The sequence below is a fragment of the Chiloscyllium plagiosum genome, unplaced genomic scaffold, assembly GCF_037043375.1.
Source record: "Chiloscyllium plagiosum isolate Xiang-an unplaced genomic scaffold, Cpla_swu_hap1 HiC_scaffold_12, whole genome shotgun sequence".
Lineage (NCBI taxonomy): Eukaryota > Metazoa > Chordata > Chondrichthyes > Orectolobiformes > Hemiscylliidae > Chiloscyllium > Chiloscyllium plagiosum.
This window is the reverse complement of record NW_028270150.1, coordinates 52,733,745-52,750,144: the sequence shown is the minus strand read 5'-3', so window position 1 is coordinate 52,750,144 and position 16,400 is coordinate 52,733,745. Positions and strand designations below refer to the sequence as shown.

At 42.9% G+C, this 16,400-nt stretch overlaps 1 protein-coding gene and 1 pseudogene across 1 annotated transcript in view; both read right to left on the bottom strand.

The window, feature by feature from the left end:
* Positions 1–5,187: 5,187 nt before the first annotated feature.
* dipk2b (divergent protein kinase domain 2B) overlaps positions 5,188–16,400 on the bottom strand; it is a 40,166-nt gene continuing 28,953 nt past the window's right edge. Inside the window, exon 5 of the mRNA XM_043700866.2 lies at positions 5,188–5,669. Coding sequence (XP_043556801.2) covers positions 5,323–5,669 — 347 coding nt within the window. The 3' untranslated portion in view covers positions 5,188–5,322. The remainder of the gene's footprint in view (positions 5,670–16,400) is intronic.
* LOC148148539 (uncharacterized) lies at positions 8,793–12,158 on the bottom strand (annotated as a pseudogene).

Below are 16,400 nucleotides of genomic sequence, written 5' to 3'. Positions count from 1 at the left end.
GCTGCTGTGGAACGCTCCGAGTAGTTGGACCGTTCCGTATCACCTGTCCTTCGTGGAGAAGTTTATGAAGAAAAACACCTTTGACCACAAGTCCATCAGGAAGTGGTCAGCACCTAGTGTCCTTGAGACCCTTCGGGAAAAGGAGAGGGCGGATCCTAATGAGCGGTTCCCTGAGCAGACTGTCAAAGCCATTAGGCAGAATGCCTCATCGCCAGAACTTTCCAACAAGCACCAAGGCATGGCTTGGCTGGTGGTGAGAAGGGCTCTGCCTGTGAGATCCTTTATGCACGCACGGACTCTCAGCCGCACCGCATGCTGCCCTCGAAGCGGCTGCGGGGGGGCGAGACTGTCACACACCTCCTTCTGGAATGTGCCTGTGCAGAGGAAGTCTGGAGAGGAATGCAGTGGTGTTTGTCGAGGTTCGTCCCGAGCAGCGCCGTGACGCGGGACTCCGTGCTCTACGGCCTGTTCCCCGGGATGCACACTGAGACGAGCATCAACTGTGCCTGGTGGATCATCAACTCGGTGAAGGACGCTCTCTGGGTGGTCCGAAACCTGCTGATCTTCCAGCTGAAGGAGTTGACCCCGACTGAGTGTTGCAGACTGGCACATTCCAAGGTCCAGGACTACATGTTGAGGGACGCGCTGAAGCTTGGGGCAGCTGCCGCCAAAGCGCAGTGGGGAAAGACCACTGTGTAAAGTCTGCCTGCCTAACGAAGAACAGGGGGCCCATGCAGTCATTTGGGCCTGCTGACGCCTCAGCTAAATATATGGGCATATGATTGAAAAATGTACAGATCTGTATAAAAAAATGATAAATTCTGATCTCTGTCTGTACATGTTTACATATGTATGGCATGACCATCTGTACAGACCATCAAATTATTTTATGAATAAAGTATATTTTTGAAATAAAAAAAAACTATGTTACCAGCTAGGCCATGCTGTAGTCTTGACACTGGATGTCAGTTGTGCAGTTTTCAACACTAAATCGTCAGATCATGTCTGTTACTGATTCACTCCCAGCCAATCACTCACAGTAAATTCATTGGTTTGTAATTTCCCTCCTATTCTATTTTTGAAAAATATCTTTTTGGAAAATTGAACATGCCTTCATTCCATTTACATGTATTTTCCAAAGCGATTTCCCCCTTTCCATCTGTTTGCACTTCAAACCACCAGCAGAGTAAGTCATTTGAAACCATATGTTCAGCTTTGGAATTTAGTATTTTATTAATGAACATATGTAATATTGCAATCTTTCAGGTGGATCTGTTTTTATTGTAAGATTGTTTTACAGATTCAAAGCACATAAACCAGCACGTTCCACACATGAGAACCAATAGGCTTTAGGAGAACCCGGTGAGAACTCCAGGATCATAACCAGCCAACAAAGACCACATCCCCACAAGGGGGAGCACTTATACCTAATTTATTGGAAATATCACCCGTTACAGGCAAATGAGGGTCAGTAGGTTACATTGTAATTGAAGTGATTGTCATTTGCTAAATTCACCTCCAATCCCAAACACTGCAATCCTATCAGATGAAATCTTCAATGAGTGAACCCATTTGATTTGATAGATGAAGGACAGAAGGGTCTGTTTCTGTGCTGTACATCTAACAGTATGACTCTAAGTATGCCTTTTTGGAAAATGTAGGAGGCGTCGGACTCTCAGGGGAATGTAGTATGAATAGCCAAGTTTCTGATACCGAGACTGGCTTTAATGAAATGAGGCATACGTCGGGTTCTAAGCAATCAATTATAATAGAGGACTCTCTAGTCAGAGGCACAGACAGACATTTCTGCAGCCGGCAATGAAAAATCAGAATGGGATATCTCGGAGAGAGTGCAGAATTTCTCAAAAAGGAGTGGAACTGGCAGGAGGTTGCTGTGCCCACTGGAACTGACGACATAGGAAGGGAAAATGATAAGACTCTGAAGGGAGAATATAGAGATTTTAGGCAGGAATTTAAAAAGGAGGTCCTCGAGAGTAATAATGCCTGGATTACTCTTGGTGCTACAAATGCGTGAGGGTAGAAATAGAAGGATAGAGCAGATGTATTTGCCCTGAGGAGCTGGTGCAGGGGAGAAGGGTTCGCATTTTTGGATCATTGGAGATTTTTCTGAGGATATGATCCATATAAGAAGTTTGGGTTGCACCTGAATTGGAAGGGGGCTAATATACCGGCAGGGAGATTTGCTGGAGCTGGCTCAGGAGGATTTAAGAGATCACGGAGATAGGAAAGACATCAGTCTGAGACTGGTACAGTTGGGAAAAGTCAGGTCAGGCAGGAAAAAAGCAGCGAACAAGGTAGGATAAGGGATAGCATTACAGCTGTACTGAGTGAGGATATTCCCAGAAATACATCGAGGGAAATTATTTGGGTGGAACTGAGAAATAAGAGAGGGACCAGCACGGTGTACATCTTTTCAAACATCTGAGCAATCCGCAGTTAGAAATGTTCAGTGTGAAAAACTAAATGGTGATTTGTCCAGGCTAAGGGTCCTTGTATATATTTCAAGGTCTTTTGATTTGTGATGTTAATTGAATCCATTATCAAGAGTGTTGACAGAGGCGATTCCATGATCAATATTGAAATTATATTTTTAATTTATATGTCACTGTTTTCAAACCTGTTTTTCAGGCAGTAAGTTACTATTAGGATGCATTGATTGTGTTTTTGCATTGGAAAGGATATCAGCTACAACACACAAAGAGGAATAAATATTGTGATTTTGTTGGTACTGAGACAAGGGAAATGTTGACCAGATCTGTGTTTTTGCTTTAAAGAAAGAGGCCATGTTACAATTTATCTCGAGCAAACAGATTGCAGCTTGGCTTAACATCTAATTCTGAGATGGAGAAATGGCCCAGATATCAGTTGGAGCACTGGAAACTGAGCTCTGTATCAGGACCAGGTGGAATCCCAGATATGGAAAACTGCAAGGAAACTGCCTGGGAAATTGTAGATTCTTATCAGCAACCCCCCTGCATCAGGAATCCCACCACCAAAATTATCTATTAAATGCAGAGCATTCAAAGTATTTCACTTAAGTGTATTTCACTTAAGTGTATTAGTTGGATGGGGAAAGTTAATGAATTAGAAATGTAATGTAATTCCAGAGTAACCATAAACTGACTTCCCTGATTCACCATTCACCCCTAGCTATACCACCTGACTAGCGACCCCCCCCCCAACTTGGCACCTTCCCCACCTGGCACTCAAACCTCCTATACCTGCCTTTTCACAGAAGCTGCAGGGTTGCGGCATATCCTCGTTCTGTTGTCTTTCCCTTAGGCATCTGTTGATGAAATTGCGAGGATATCCGTTTTTTGTGAATACCTCTTCCTCTTTTTGCAGTGCTGGTGTGGAAGAGGAAGAGGAACACCTATACAAGGTATTCGCAAAAAACGCAACCCAAAGGACTAGCCACACTACCATACATCAAGAACATCTCTGAAATGACAGCCAGTCTACTGCGACCACTAGGACTTATAACAGCACACAAACCAACAGCCACACTCAGACAACAACTCACCAAAACGAAGGACCCGATACCCAGCATGAGCAAAACTAATGTAGTGTACAAAATCCCATGCAAGGACTGCACAAAACACTATATAGGACCAACAGGAAGACAGCTAACGATCCGCATGCACGAACATCAACTAGCCACGAAATGACACGACCAGCTATCCCTAGTAGCCACACACGCAGACGACAAGCAACATGAATTTGACTGGGACAACACTACCATTATAGGGTAAGCGAAACAAAGAACAGCCAGGGAATTCCTAGAAGCATGGCACTCATCCACAAACTCCATCAACAAACACATAGACCTGGACCCAATATACCGGCCACTATAGTGGACAGCTGAAACTGACAACCAGAAGCGGCAGGGACAGGCCACTATAAATGATGGAGGAAACACCACAGAAGCGCTTCACAGGAGGCTCCCAAGCACTGAGGATGCCACCTAGACAGGGGACGAAACGTTTGCAACAAAAACTTCCAGCTTGGCGAACAGAACCACAGCAACGAGCACCCGAGCTACAAATCTTCTCACAAACTTGGTAAATCTTAATTGGGGGGTTTTATCAGACTATTATTATAGAAGGGAAAGTAAAAAAAAAGTTAGAGAAGTAGTTGTGAATAGTTGTTAATTATTTTCTGTTAGATTTTTAAAAAAAGTTGTTAATTTTAACTTTAAATGGTGAGCTTTGGGATGGTTCTTAACTTCTTAAATTTTAACATTACCGCACAGGGTAAATCTTTTCTGTGTTGCTGGTTTAAATGAGCTGGGAGGGTTGGTTTAACCCCGTGTCATAACTGCAGGTACTGCAGTGTGTAAGTGGAAGAGGTTTGATGTCCCTTCAGCACTTGTGAGCTAACTTGGATATCAGGTATAATCCACACTCCTGAAGGAACCGGGTGGGAACTGTACATGAGAAATTTGGAGCTCAGTCCCAACGTAAGCAAGTAGAAACAGAGTGGCAATCTGTCTGCAATTGCTGCTCCTTGGAATATCTGGGACAATACTTCTGACTGAGTTGAGCTGACATTTCCTGAACTCAAACTCAGGATATATGCATTGCCAGTAAGAACGGGATCGATCACCTTGAATAAGGCTGACCAGTTTGCTTGCAGTTAAGAATCAAGCCATTGATATGGGACTGGCATTGCAGACAGGCCAAACGTCAGGATGCCATGACTCTGTCTCTATAAAACATTCCTCTGTAACCAACTGAGCTTCACTGATGCCCGAACAACTTCGTGGTCAGTTTTATTGACACATGCTTTTATAACATCAAGCCATTCCACAAACAATACACATTTTCCAACTGGTATGGTGGAAATTGAATTCCATTGATGTTCCCTGGATTATTATTCCAGACTTTTGGATTATCAGTCCAGTAAAGTAACCACAGACACAGTAATTTGTTTAAATGAAATTCATATTGAAACACAATTATAACCAACACCAATCATTTGTTCTAGCTCAAGTAAACCCTTCAGAGCTGAAAATGTGTTGCTGGAAAAGTGCAGCAGGTCAGGCAGCATCCAAGGAACAGGAGAATCGACATTTTGGGCATAAGCCCTTCTTCAGGAATCCTGAAGAAGGGCTTATGCCCGAAACGTCGATTCTCCTGTTCCTTGGATGCTGTCTGACCTGCTGCGCTTTTCCAGCAACACATTTTCAGCTCTGATCTCCAGCATCTGCAGTCCTCACTTTCTCCTCCAAGTAAACCCTTCAACCTATATAGAATCACTCTGACCTGAAGAAACAAAATGCCTATGAAAGCAAATTGTGTCTCAGTAGCCTTTAATGTATTTACATTCTGGATACCTGTATTCAAAATGAGGATCACAGGATTGATGGGATTTTAGTAATTCCATAAGCTGATCAGCTGCCTGCAGGGTAATATTGGCTGAGAGCAACTCATCACTGCAGAGCCTCAGAAATGTGTTGATTTGCTTCTGGAGAGCTGGAGAAGACCTGAATTTGTCTGTCAGTAGGTTCGGGAGTATGTCTTTGCACACCTTGATGAAGTTTTGTGCCTCACTGATCTTCCCACAAGGTGTAAGTTCCATTTCACAGTTGGAAGCCAAACAAGAGAACACATCTTTTTTCCAATTTATTTCATGGACAAATCCTTTATCTGCAGAAACATTGCATAACATGTGAAGAAATCATAATGTTTGATAAAATTTGCAGTAAAATAATTGCCAGTTAAAATCTGTTGAGCTTGTGTTTAATGGTTTGAATGAGCACAGTTTGGAACAAAGTTAGAAACAACTCTTCCATGAGTCAAGAATCTTTAGTTCCACAAAACCAGCATTTCTATGATCACAGATTGTGCATTCACAATGGTTTATAATGTCTGCACAGTATTGCACACAGTTGCTGGGATATTGTCAGAGTCGTGCTGGCCTAACTGCAGCTCAGAAAGGTGAGGATAACTCTGCCTGGACTGTTTGCTGGAACCATCGCTGGATTGCCAACACTTTACAGAGGGAGAGTTCATCTCCAAGATCTGGCAGGCTGGCAGCTCTTCAGTAACCATTGCTGGGGTTGCAACCAGAACAAAACATTGTCACTGGGCCCTCCCTTGGTGAGGTGAGAGCTAGACGCTATCCTCGCCTTGCCACTGGCAAAACCCTGCAGTGGGAACGCACTAAGCACCTGACCGCAAGCCTTATTCCTGACCTTGGAGATCTCACCCACAGGCTCTACCATCCCTGGGCAGTGTGCCAGGAAATAACAGGGGAGCTAGAGGCATTACACAATGGGTGGGACCATCTAAGTTAGGAATTACAGAGACATGGGTGCAGAAAAATAATTGGAACTTGGAATTAAACATTGCAAAGTATAATATGTTTAGAAAATAGAGTAAAAGAGGAGGTGGGAATGCTTTGTTTATTATAAAATCACCGAATGATTATAGAGCAGAAGGAGCCATTCTGCCTCTCATGTTTGCACTGGCTCTCCAAATGAACCTTTCACTTATGGTCGTTCCCCTGCTTTCTTCCCAGAGCTCTGTGCATAATCTCAATTCAATTAATTGTCTAATTCCCTGTCACAGGTCTCAGTTGACCTGCCTCCACCAGCATTCAGAGAATGCATGTTCTGACCTTAACCATTCATTGTGCTGAAATGCTTTTCCTTCTGTCATTTCTGCTCCGTTTGTGAATTACTTTAAGTCTGTGCTCTCTTATTCTTGATTCATCTCCTGGTGGGAACAGTTTCTCCCTTTTGACTGTCTTGGCCTCTCAAGGTTTTGAATATTTCTATAAAATATCCCCTCAGGTTTCTCTGCTCCAAGGAGAACAACTCCAAAGTTTCTAATTAATCTTCGTAACTGAAGTTCCTTATTCTCGTCACTATTTTCCTGTGCTATCTCCAATGCCTGCATGCCTCCCTAAATTGTAGCAGCCAGGTCTGGGCACAATACTCCTGCTGAGGCTGAATTAGTGCTTTATACAAGTTCAACATAAACTGCCTTGCTCTTATCATCTTAGCCCTTAGTGATAAAGTTTGGGTGAAGATTTGTAGCTCGGGTGCTCATTGTTGTGGTTCTGTTCGCCGAGCTGGAAATTTTTGTTGCAAACGTTTCATCCCCTGTCTAGGTGACATCCTCAGTGCTTGGGAGCCTCCTGTGAAGCGCTTCTGTGGTGTTTCCTCCGTCATTTATAGTGGCCTGTCCCTATAAAGCATTCTTCCTACAAAATGAATCACGTCACTTGCATGTATGTGGGAAAATGTGAGATTATGCACTTTGACAGCAAGAATAGAAGAGCTGAATATTATTTAAATTTTAAAGACTAGAAAGCTGTAAAGAAGAGAAATTTGGGAGTCCTCATGTACAAATCACAAAGAGCTGGCAAACAGGTTCAGCAGCTAATAGGGAAGGCAAATAGACTGTTGACTTTTATTTCAAAAGGGATGGAGTATAAAAAAAAGAAATATTGCTGAAACTATATAAAGCACTAGTTAGATAACACCTTGAATATTGTATATAGTTTTGGAGCCCTTATCTCAACAAAGATATCCTGGCATTGGAGGCAGAGAAGGTCAAATGTTGGAGGGATTTTCTGAAGGTGAGGGGTTGAGTAAGTTGAGCCTGTGCTCATTGGAGTTTAGAAAAACCTAGAAGTGACCTAATTGAAACATATAATTTTTTCAGGAGCATGACAGGGGAGATGTGGAGAGGTTGTTTCCCTTGTGTGAGAGTCTACCACCAGAGGAAATAATCTCGGATCATTTAAAACGAGGTGAGGAGGAATTTCTTTTCTCAGAGAATAGTGAATCTGTAGAATTGTTTACTGTGGAAGGTCATGGACTCTCTGTTTATGGGTTTATTCAAGGTTGAGATGACCAGTTTTTTTTTAATTTGTAAAGGGATCAAAGATTCAGGGAAAAGCCAGGGAAGTGCAATTGAGAATGATCAGATCAGCCATGTTCTCATTGAATGCTACAGCAAAGTTGATGGGCTGAAGGGCCTACTACAGCCCCTACATGGTTGATCCTATGGTAAAGGCATAAAGGACAATTGAGGAACAAGGCGAAGATAAGTATATAGACTGTAGAGGAATGCACACTATGAGATAACACAAAGCATTTTGGAGAAAAATCAAAGCAATTTGGGTGCAAAGAGAAATTTAAAAAGGAAGAAATTTATAAATGTTTCAGGCTTTAAGGGACAGACAAGATCGTATAACTGTAATGATGGAGAATCTTTTGTGTTTGCCAGTCAGATCAACTGATATTGAATGATGAGCTGAATATTGAGAAATATATTGAAGATCTTAAGAGGATGTAATGAATAAATGTATCGGATAATAAGAGAACATATTTGGATGAATTGCTGTTATGCATTTTAAAATAATCTAGATAAGAGATTAGAGAAAGGTACAATGTCAGAGGATTGATGGATTAGTCATATAATTCCTATATTTAAGAATGATAAGCACATGTCCAAGGAATTATAAACCATTTTCTGGATGGAGGTTTGCTCGCTGAGCTGAAAGGTTCATTTTCAGACATTTCATTACCATACTAGGTAACACCATCAGTGAGCCTCTGGATGAAGCACTGGTGGTGTAGCCTGATTTACTATTTACGTGTTTGGCTTTCCTTGGGTTGGTAATGTCATTTCCTGTGATGCCATCATTTCCTATGGTGGTGTCATTTTCTGTTCTTTTTCTCAGGGTTGGTAAATGGGATCCAAGTCCATGTGATTGTTGATAGAGTTCCAGTTTGAATGCCAAGATTCTAGGAATTCTCATACAGGTCTCTGTTTGGCTTGTCCTAGAATGGATGGGTTGTCCCAGTCAAAGTGGTGTCCTTCTTCACCCGTATGTGAGGATACTAGTGAGAGTAGGTCATGTCTTTTTATGGCTAGTTGATGTTCATATATGCTGGTGGCTGGTTTTCTGCCTATTTGTCCAATGTAGTGTTTGTTACAATCCTTGCACGGTATTTTGTAAATGACATTAGTTTTGCTTGTTGTCTGTAGAGGGTCTTTCAAGTTCATTAGCTGCTGTTTTAGTGTGTTGGTGGGTTTGTGGGATATCATGATGCCAAGGGGTATGAGTAGTCTGGCAGTCATTTCCAAGATGCCTTTGATGTAGGGGAGAGTGGCTAGGGTTTTTGGATGTGTTTTGTCTGCTTGTTTGGGTTTATTGCTGAGAAATCAGCGAACTGTGTTCATTGGGTACCCATTCTTTTTGAATATACTATATAGGTGATTTTCCATTGCTCTTTATAGTTCCTCTATGCTGCAGTGGGTGGTGGCTCATTGAAATAATGTTTTAATGCAGCTTCATTGGTGGATGTTGGGATGAGTGTTTCTGTAGTTCAGTATTTGGTCCGTATGTGTTGTTTTCCTGTAGACGCTGGTTTGAAGGTCCCCATTGGCTGTTTGCTCTACTGTGACATCTTGGAATGGCAGTTTGTTGTTGTTTTCCTCCTCTTTCATGAATTTTATGCCAGTAAGCGTATTACTGATGGCCTTGAAGGATTCCTGTAATTTGTTTTTAATGATGGCAAAGGTGTCATCCATGTAACGTACCCGAAGTTTGGGTTGGATGGTTGGCAGGGCTATTTGTTAGATTCTCTGCATTACTGCCTCTGATATCAGAGATCCCATGGGTGTTACATTGATTTATCTGCAAGTTTTGTTGTTGAAAGTGAAGTGGGTGGTAAGGCATAGGTCCACTAGCTTGACGACATTGTCCTTGCTAATGAAGTTGGTGGTGTTTGGTGTATGTGTCTTTGGTTCTTTTAATAGTGTAGTCAGTGTTTCCTTGGCCAGTTTGATGTTGATGGATGTGAACAGGGCTGTTACATCAAAGGAGACCATTATTTCATCTTCTTCTATCTTGGTGTCTTTGGTCTTCAGGAATTCTTGGGTGAGTGGATGGAGTAGTGTGAGCCTTCGACTAAGTGTTTTTGTCTTTAGTGTAGCTCCTTGGCCAATCTGTAAGTGGGTGTTCCAGGTAGTGAGACAATGGGTCAAAGGGGGGCTCCTGGTTTGTGGATTTTGGATAATTCATAGAAGCGTGGTGTGTTGGATCCATCTGGTTTCATTTTTTGGAAGTTTGTATTATTTACTACTTCAGATTTCTGAAGTTTTTTGAGTCGGGCTGTGATTCGGTTCTCTAGCTATGGGGTCAGATCTATCGCCACTTGTTGTTAAGTGTTGGTATCTGCAAGTAGTGTGTTCACTTTATCAATGTAGTCTCTTTGATTTAGAATGACTGTCAAGTGTCCTTTGCAGGTAGAATAACAATTTTTAAAAAGTCTTTCTAGCACTTTCCCTTCATGTGTATTGAGTATGTTTCTTGCCTTTTTCCTGCTTGATGTTGGTGTGACTGTCTGATGGTCTGCTGAGTTTCTTCTGTGAGTTGGTTGTCTTTCAGTGTTGTTTCTAATGCTGCTAAGAAATCTTTCTTGTCTGCATCCTGGAAGAAGTAATTTAATCCTCTTGCTAAGATGGCTTTCTCAGTGTCTGTTAAGGATCGGTCAGATAAGTTTTTTTATCCATGCTTCTGTGGTGTCAGCTGTTATTTTGTGTAAGTTTGTCTAGTTTTTTTTCTGCAGGTCTAGTATTTTCATTTTCTGTGTTTGTCGCTGTCTAAAATCTATGGCTTGTTGTACTGTGTCTGTCCATTCACGGTCTGTTGCATTAGTGAGTAATGGCAGTTCGTTGTTTGTTCCTCCTCTTTAGTGAATTTTATGCCAGTAAGAGTATTATTGGTGTTATTGAAGGTTTCCTCTATACTGATGACAAAGGTGTCATTAACATAGCGGACCCAAAGTTTAGGTTGGATGGTTGCAGAGCTGTTTGTTCAAGTCTCTACGTTACTGCCATTCTTAGATGTCACAGTGGAGCCAACAAGCCAATGGGGAACTTCAAACCAGCGTCTATAGGAAAACAACACATACGGACCAAATACTGAACTACAGAAGCACTCATCCCAACATCCACCAACGAAGATGCATTAGAACATTATTTCAATGAGCCAACACACTGCAGCAGAGGAACTACGCAAAGCAGAGGAAAATCACCAACACAGTATATTCAAAAGAATGGGTACCCAGTGAACACAGTTCGCCAATTTCTCAGCAACAAACCCAAAGAAGCAGACAAAGCACGTCCAGAAACCCTAGCCACACTCTCCTACGTCAAAGACATCTCAGAAATGGGCAGCACAGTGGCACAGTGGTTAGCACTGCTGCCTCACAGCGCCAGAGACCCGGGTTCAATTCCCGCCTCAGATGACTGACTGTGTGGAGTTTGCACGTTCTCCCCATGTCTGCGTGGGTTTCCTCCGGGTGCTCCGGTTTCCTCCCACAGTCCAAAGATGTGCAGGTCAGGTGAATTGGCCATGCTAAATTGCCCGTAGTGTTAGGTAAGGGATAAATGTAGGGGTATGGGTGGGTTACGCTTCAACGGGTCGGTGTGGACTTGTTGGGCTGAAGGGCCTGTTTCCACTCTGTAATGTAATCTAAAAAAAATGATGCCAGACTACTCCGACCCCTTGGTATCATGATAGCCCACAAGCCCACCAACAACTAAAATAGCAGCTAATGAACTCGAAGAAACCTATACAGACAACAAACAAAACTAATGTCATTTACAAAATACCTTGCAAGAACCGTAAAAAACACTACATTGGATAAACAGGCAGAAAACTAGCCACCAGGATACATGAACATCAACTAGCCACAAAAAGACGTGACCCTCTCTCACTAGTATCCTTACATACGGATGAAGAAGGACACCACTTTGACTGAGACAACACATCCATCCTAGGACAAGCCAAACAGAGACCTGCACGAGAATTCCTTGAAGCATGGCATTCCAACCAGAACTCTATCAACAAACACATTGACTTGGATCCCATTTACCACCCCCTGAGGAAAAAATAACAGGAATTGGTGTCACCACAGGAAATGACATCACCAGCCGCAGGAAACCCAAACACATAAATAGAAAGCAGGCTACACCACCAGTGCTTCATCCAGAGGCTCACTGAAGATGTTAGCTAGTATGGTGATGAAACACCTGAAAATGAACCTTCCAGCAACCTACCTCCAGAACTTCAACCTGAGCTACAAATCTTCTCAAAACTCGATAAACCATTTTGCTTAACACTGGTGGTAGGAAAATAGTAGAATTCTTCCAACAGCAGAGAACAGAAGGACGTTTAGAAAGTAAACCTAAAATAATGTATAGTCAGCTTGAATTCCAAAAGAGGCAATACTTCCTAACCAATCCTGTTTATTGTTTGAGGTGGTAACAGAGTAGATATTAGTCATATAGTGGATGTATTTTATTTGGCTTTTCAAAGACTTTCAGTACTGTGCTCCAGAATAAATTAATGAATAGGTCAGAAGATGTGAGGTCAGGGGTCAAGCTGAAGAAAGAATTAGAACATAGAACATGTAACAGTACAGGCCCTTCGGCCCTCGATGTTGTGCCGACCTTTTATCCTAGTCTAAGATCAAACTGACCTACATACCCTTCCTTTTACTATCACCCATGTGCCTATCCAAGAGCTCCCTATAACCACTACTGGCAGTGCATTTCATGCACCCACCACTCTCTGTGTAAAGAACTGACCTCTGAAATCTCCCCAAACCTTCCTATGCCCTTAAAATAATGCCCCCCTTGTGATAGCCATTTTTGCCCTGGGAAAAAGTCTCTGTATATTCACTCTCTCTATGCCTCTCATTATCATGTACACCTCTATCAAGTCACCTCTCTTCCTCCTTTGCTCCAATGAGAAAAGCCCTGGGTCCCTCAACTTTTCAACTCAAGCCATGCCCTCAGTACAGGCAGCATTGTGGTAAATCTCCTCTGCACCCTCTCTAAAGCTTCCACATCCTTCCTATAATGAGGCGGCCAGAACTGAACACAATATCCCAAGTGTGGTCTAACCAGGGGTCTACAGAGCTACAACATAACCTCAAGGCTCTTAAACTCATTCCACCTGCTAATGAAAGCCAACACACTATACGCCTTAACAACTTTGAGGGATCTATGGACATGTACCCCAAGATCCCTCCGTTCCTCTACACTGTCAATAATTCTGCCTTTAACTGTGTATTCTGTATTCAAATTCAATCTTCCAAAATTAATCACTTTACACTTTTCCAGGTTGAACTCCATCTGCCACTTAGCCCAATTCTGCATCCTGTCAATTCCCATTGCTACCTTCCATACTATCCACCATTCCACCAATGTTCATGTCATCGGCAAACCTACTAACCCACCTTCCACTTCCTCATCCAAAGCATTTATAAAAATTATGAAAATCCACATACACGACATCCACTGCTCTACCTTCATCAATATGTTTTGTCACATCCTCAAAGACTTCAATAAGGCTTATGGGGCATGATCTGCCCCTCACAAGACCATACTGACTATCTCTAATCAACTATACTTTTTCCAAGTAATCATAAATCCTGTCTCTCAGAATCCTCTCCAATAATTTACTCACCACAGGCATAAGACTGACTGGTCTATAATTCCCAGGGTTGTCCCTATTCCCTTTCGTGAACAAGGGAATAACATTTGCGACCTTCCAGTCATCTAGCACTACTCCAGTGGACAATTACTGGATGGATTCAAGGAAGTAAGCAGAAAGAGGGATAAAGAATGGTTAGGCAGAGTGGATGAAGATGGGAATCAGTCATTTTTGGTCTTAGGGACTTGTAGTCTGAGTACTTGTGTACTTGTTGTGGCTTTTGTAATTCTATACTCAATTGTAGATGGTTCATGGGAATCCTGTGTGTGGGAATGGATTACATGTTTTCGAAGAGAAGAAGGCAACAATAACTGAAAACACATGCAATAGATAGCCCTGTAATTATTGCTTAGCTGGACAAGGGTCAACATTATCGATTACCCTGCTTCAAACACCTTCAATATCCTGTTGGTTTGGGGTCTGATAAGAGAAGAACAAAGATTATGCACCTATCAGAAGGACTTGGATAATAACAGCTGAAGTAGTTTCATTCTAGTCAAAGATTTAACTCTTATGAACCTTGTGAAGACTGGCTTTAGGTGGGAGAAAGTCACAAGATTGCAGGAGGCAGAAGCAAATATAAATACAAGGGGATTGGATAAATCAATATGCCACCATATTTTCTGTCATTCCAAAAGGAATATGACCACTGACCTGAGTGACATGCATCACACCATAATCATCAGGAGTTTGATGGGGTCTGCCCATTATCTGGGAGAGTGGTGTGGTCAGTTATGAAAGTCATGAAAAGGTCTCGTTTGGAAGTTTGACCATGTGAAGATGGGTTCTTATCACATGAAAAGCCTAAATGTCAGCTGAATATACTTATAGTAGCAATATATATATGTATATCTATATATTCTCACTAAAGAAACGGAATTATGCCACTTGCTTGTTCTCTTTGCAGAATAAAACCAGGATCTGGAAGAGGCAATAGTCCAGGTTTGTAATCCTACTCTTTGTGGCACAACTATTAGCAACATTTCAAAACAGCAAACCATGCAGTTGGCATTTATTCTAAATGGTTCGAATTGAGAAACAGGAAAATTATTCTAAACCCATGATGAATCTTGTTTAGACCATACCTAAGGATAACTCGTGGTTATGGTTGTCATATTAATGAAAAGATATAGAATAGTGCAGGGCTGGAGAGAGATTTACAATGAGGTGATTAATCATGTGATCTATGCATCAGGAAAGGATAAACAGTCTGAGTGTTCTTTTCAACTGGAAAAGGTGGCTGAAAGTAACCAAACACAGACGACTTTACCCTTTTGAAAGATTTTGATAGAATTGCTACAGAAATGATGTTTCCTCTTCAGGGGGAAAAACATTACTGGAGATCAGCAATATGAGATAGTCACCAAGAAATCTGACAGGGTATTTAGAAGAAACTTCATTAACCAATAACAAGTGAGAATGTGGATTTCATTACCAAAGGGTGTGGTTGAGACAAATGGTATAGTAGTGTTGAAAGGAAAACTAAACAAGTACAATAAGCAGAAAGAGGGATAAAGAATGGTTAGTCAGAGTGGATGAAGATGGAAAATGGAAAAATGCAGATGTAGCAGGATTGTTGTTATGGGTGACGTCAACTTTCCCAATATTGACTGGAATCTCCTTAGTGTAGATGGTTTGGATGGAACCGCTTTTGTCAATTGTGTTCAGGAGGGTTTCCTTACTCAGTATGTAGAAAGACTGTTGAGGGGAGAGGCCATTTTAGATTTGGTGCTCGGCAATGAGCCAGGACAGGTGTCAGATCTCGCGGTGGGAGAACACTTTGGTGACAGTGACCACAACTGCCTCACATTTACCATAGGAGAATGTGAGGACTGCAGATGCTGGAGATCAGAGCTGAAAAATGTGTTGCTGGAAAAGCGCAGCAGGTCAGGCAGCATCCAAGGAGCAGGAGAATCGACGTTTTGGGCATAAGCCCTTCTTCAGGAATGAGGAGGGTGTGCCAAGCAGGCTAAGATAAAAGGTAGGGAGGAGGGACTTGGGGGAGGGGTATTGGGAATGCGATAGGTGGAAGGAGGTTAAGGTGAGGGTGATAGGCTGGAGAGGGGCTGGGGGGCGGAGAGGTCAGGAAGAAGATTGCAGGTCAAGAGGGCGGTGCTGAGACCGAGAGTTGGGACTGAGATAAGGTGGGAGGAGGGGAAATGAGGAAGCTTGAGAAATCTGCATTCATCCCTTGTGGTTGGAGGGTTCCTAGGCGGAAGATGAGGCGCTCTTCCTCCAGGCATCGTGTTGCCATAGTCTGGCAATGGAGGAGACCAAGGACCTGCATGTCCTTGGCAGAGTGGGAGGGGGAGTTAAAGTGTTCAGCCACGGGGCAGTTGGGTTGGTTGGTGCGGGTGTCCCAGAGGTGTTCCCTGAAACGTTCTCCCTAATGTAGAGGAGGCCACATCGGGTGCAGCGGATGCAGTAAATGTTTCCACACACACCATTTACTGCATCTGCTGCACCCAATGTGGCCTCCTCTACATTGGGGAGACAAGGCCGCCTACTTGCGGAACGTTTCAGAGAACATCTGTGGAACGCCCGCACCAACCAACCCAACCGCCCCGTGGCTGAGCACTTTAACTCCCCCTCCCATTCTGCCAAGGACATGCAGGTCCTTGGCCTCCTCCATCGCCTGACCATGGCAACACGACCCCCGGAGGAAGAGCGCCTCATCTTCCGCCTAGGAACCCTCCAACCACAAGGGATGAACGCAGATTTCTCCACCTTCCTCATTTCCCCTCCCCCATCTTATTTCAGTCCCAAGCCTCGGACTCAGCACTGCCTTCTTGAACTGCAATCTTCTTCCCGACCTCTCTGCCTCCACCCCCTTTCCGGCCTATCACCCTCAC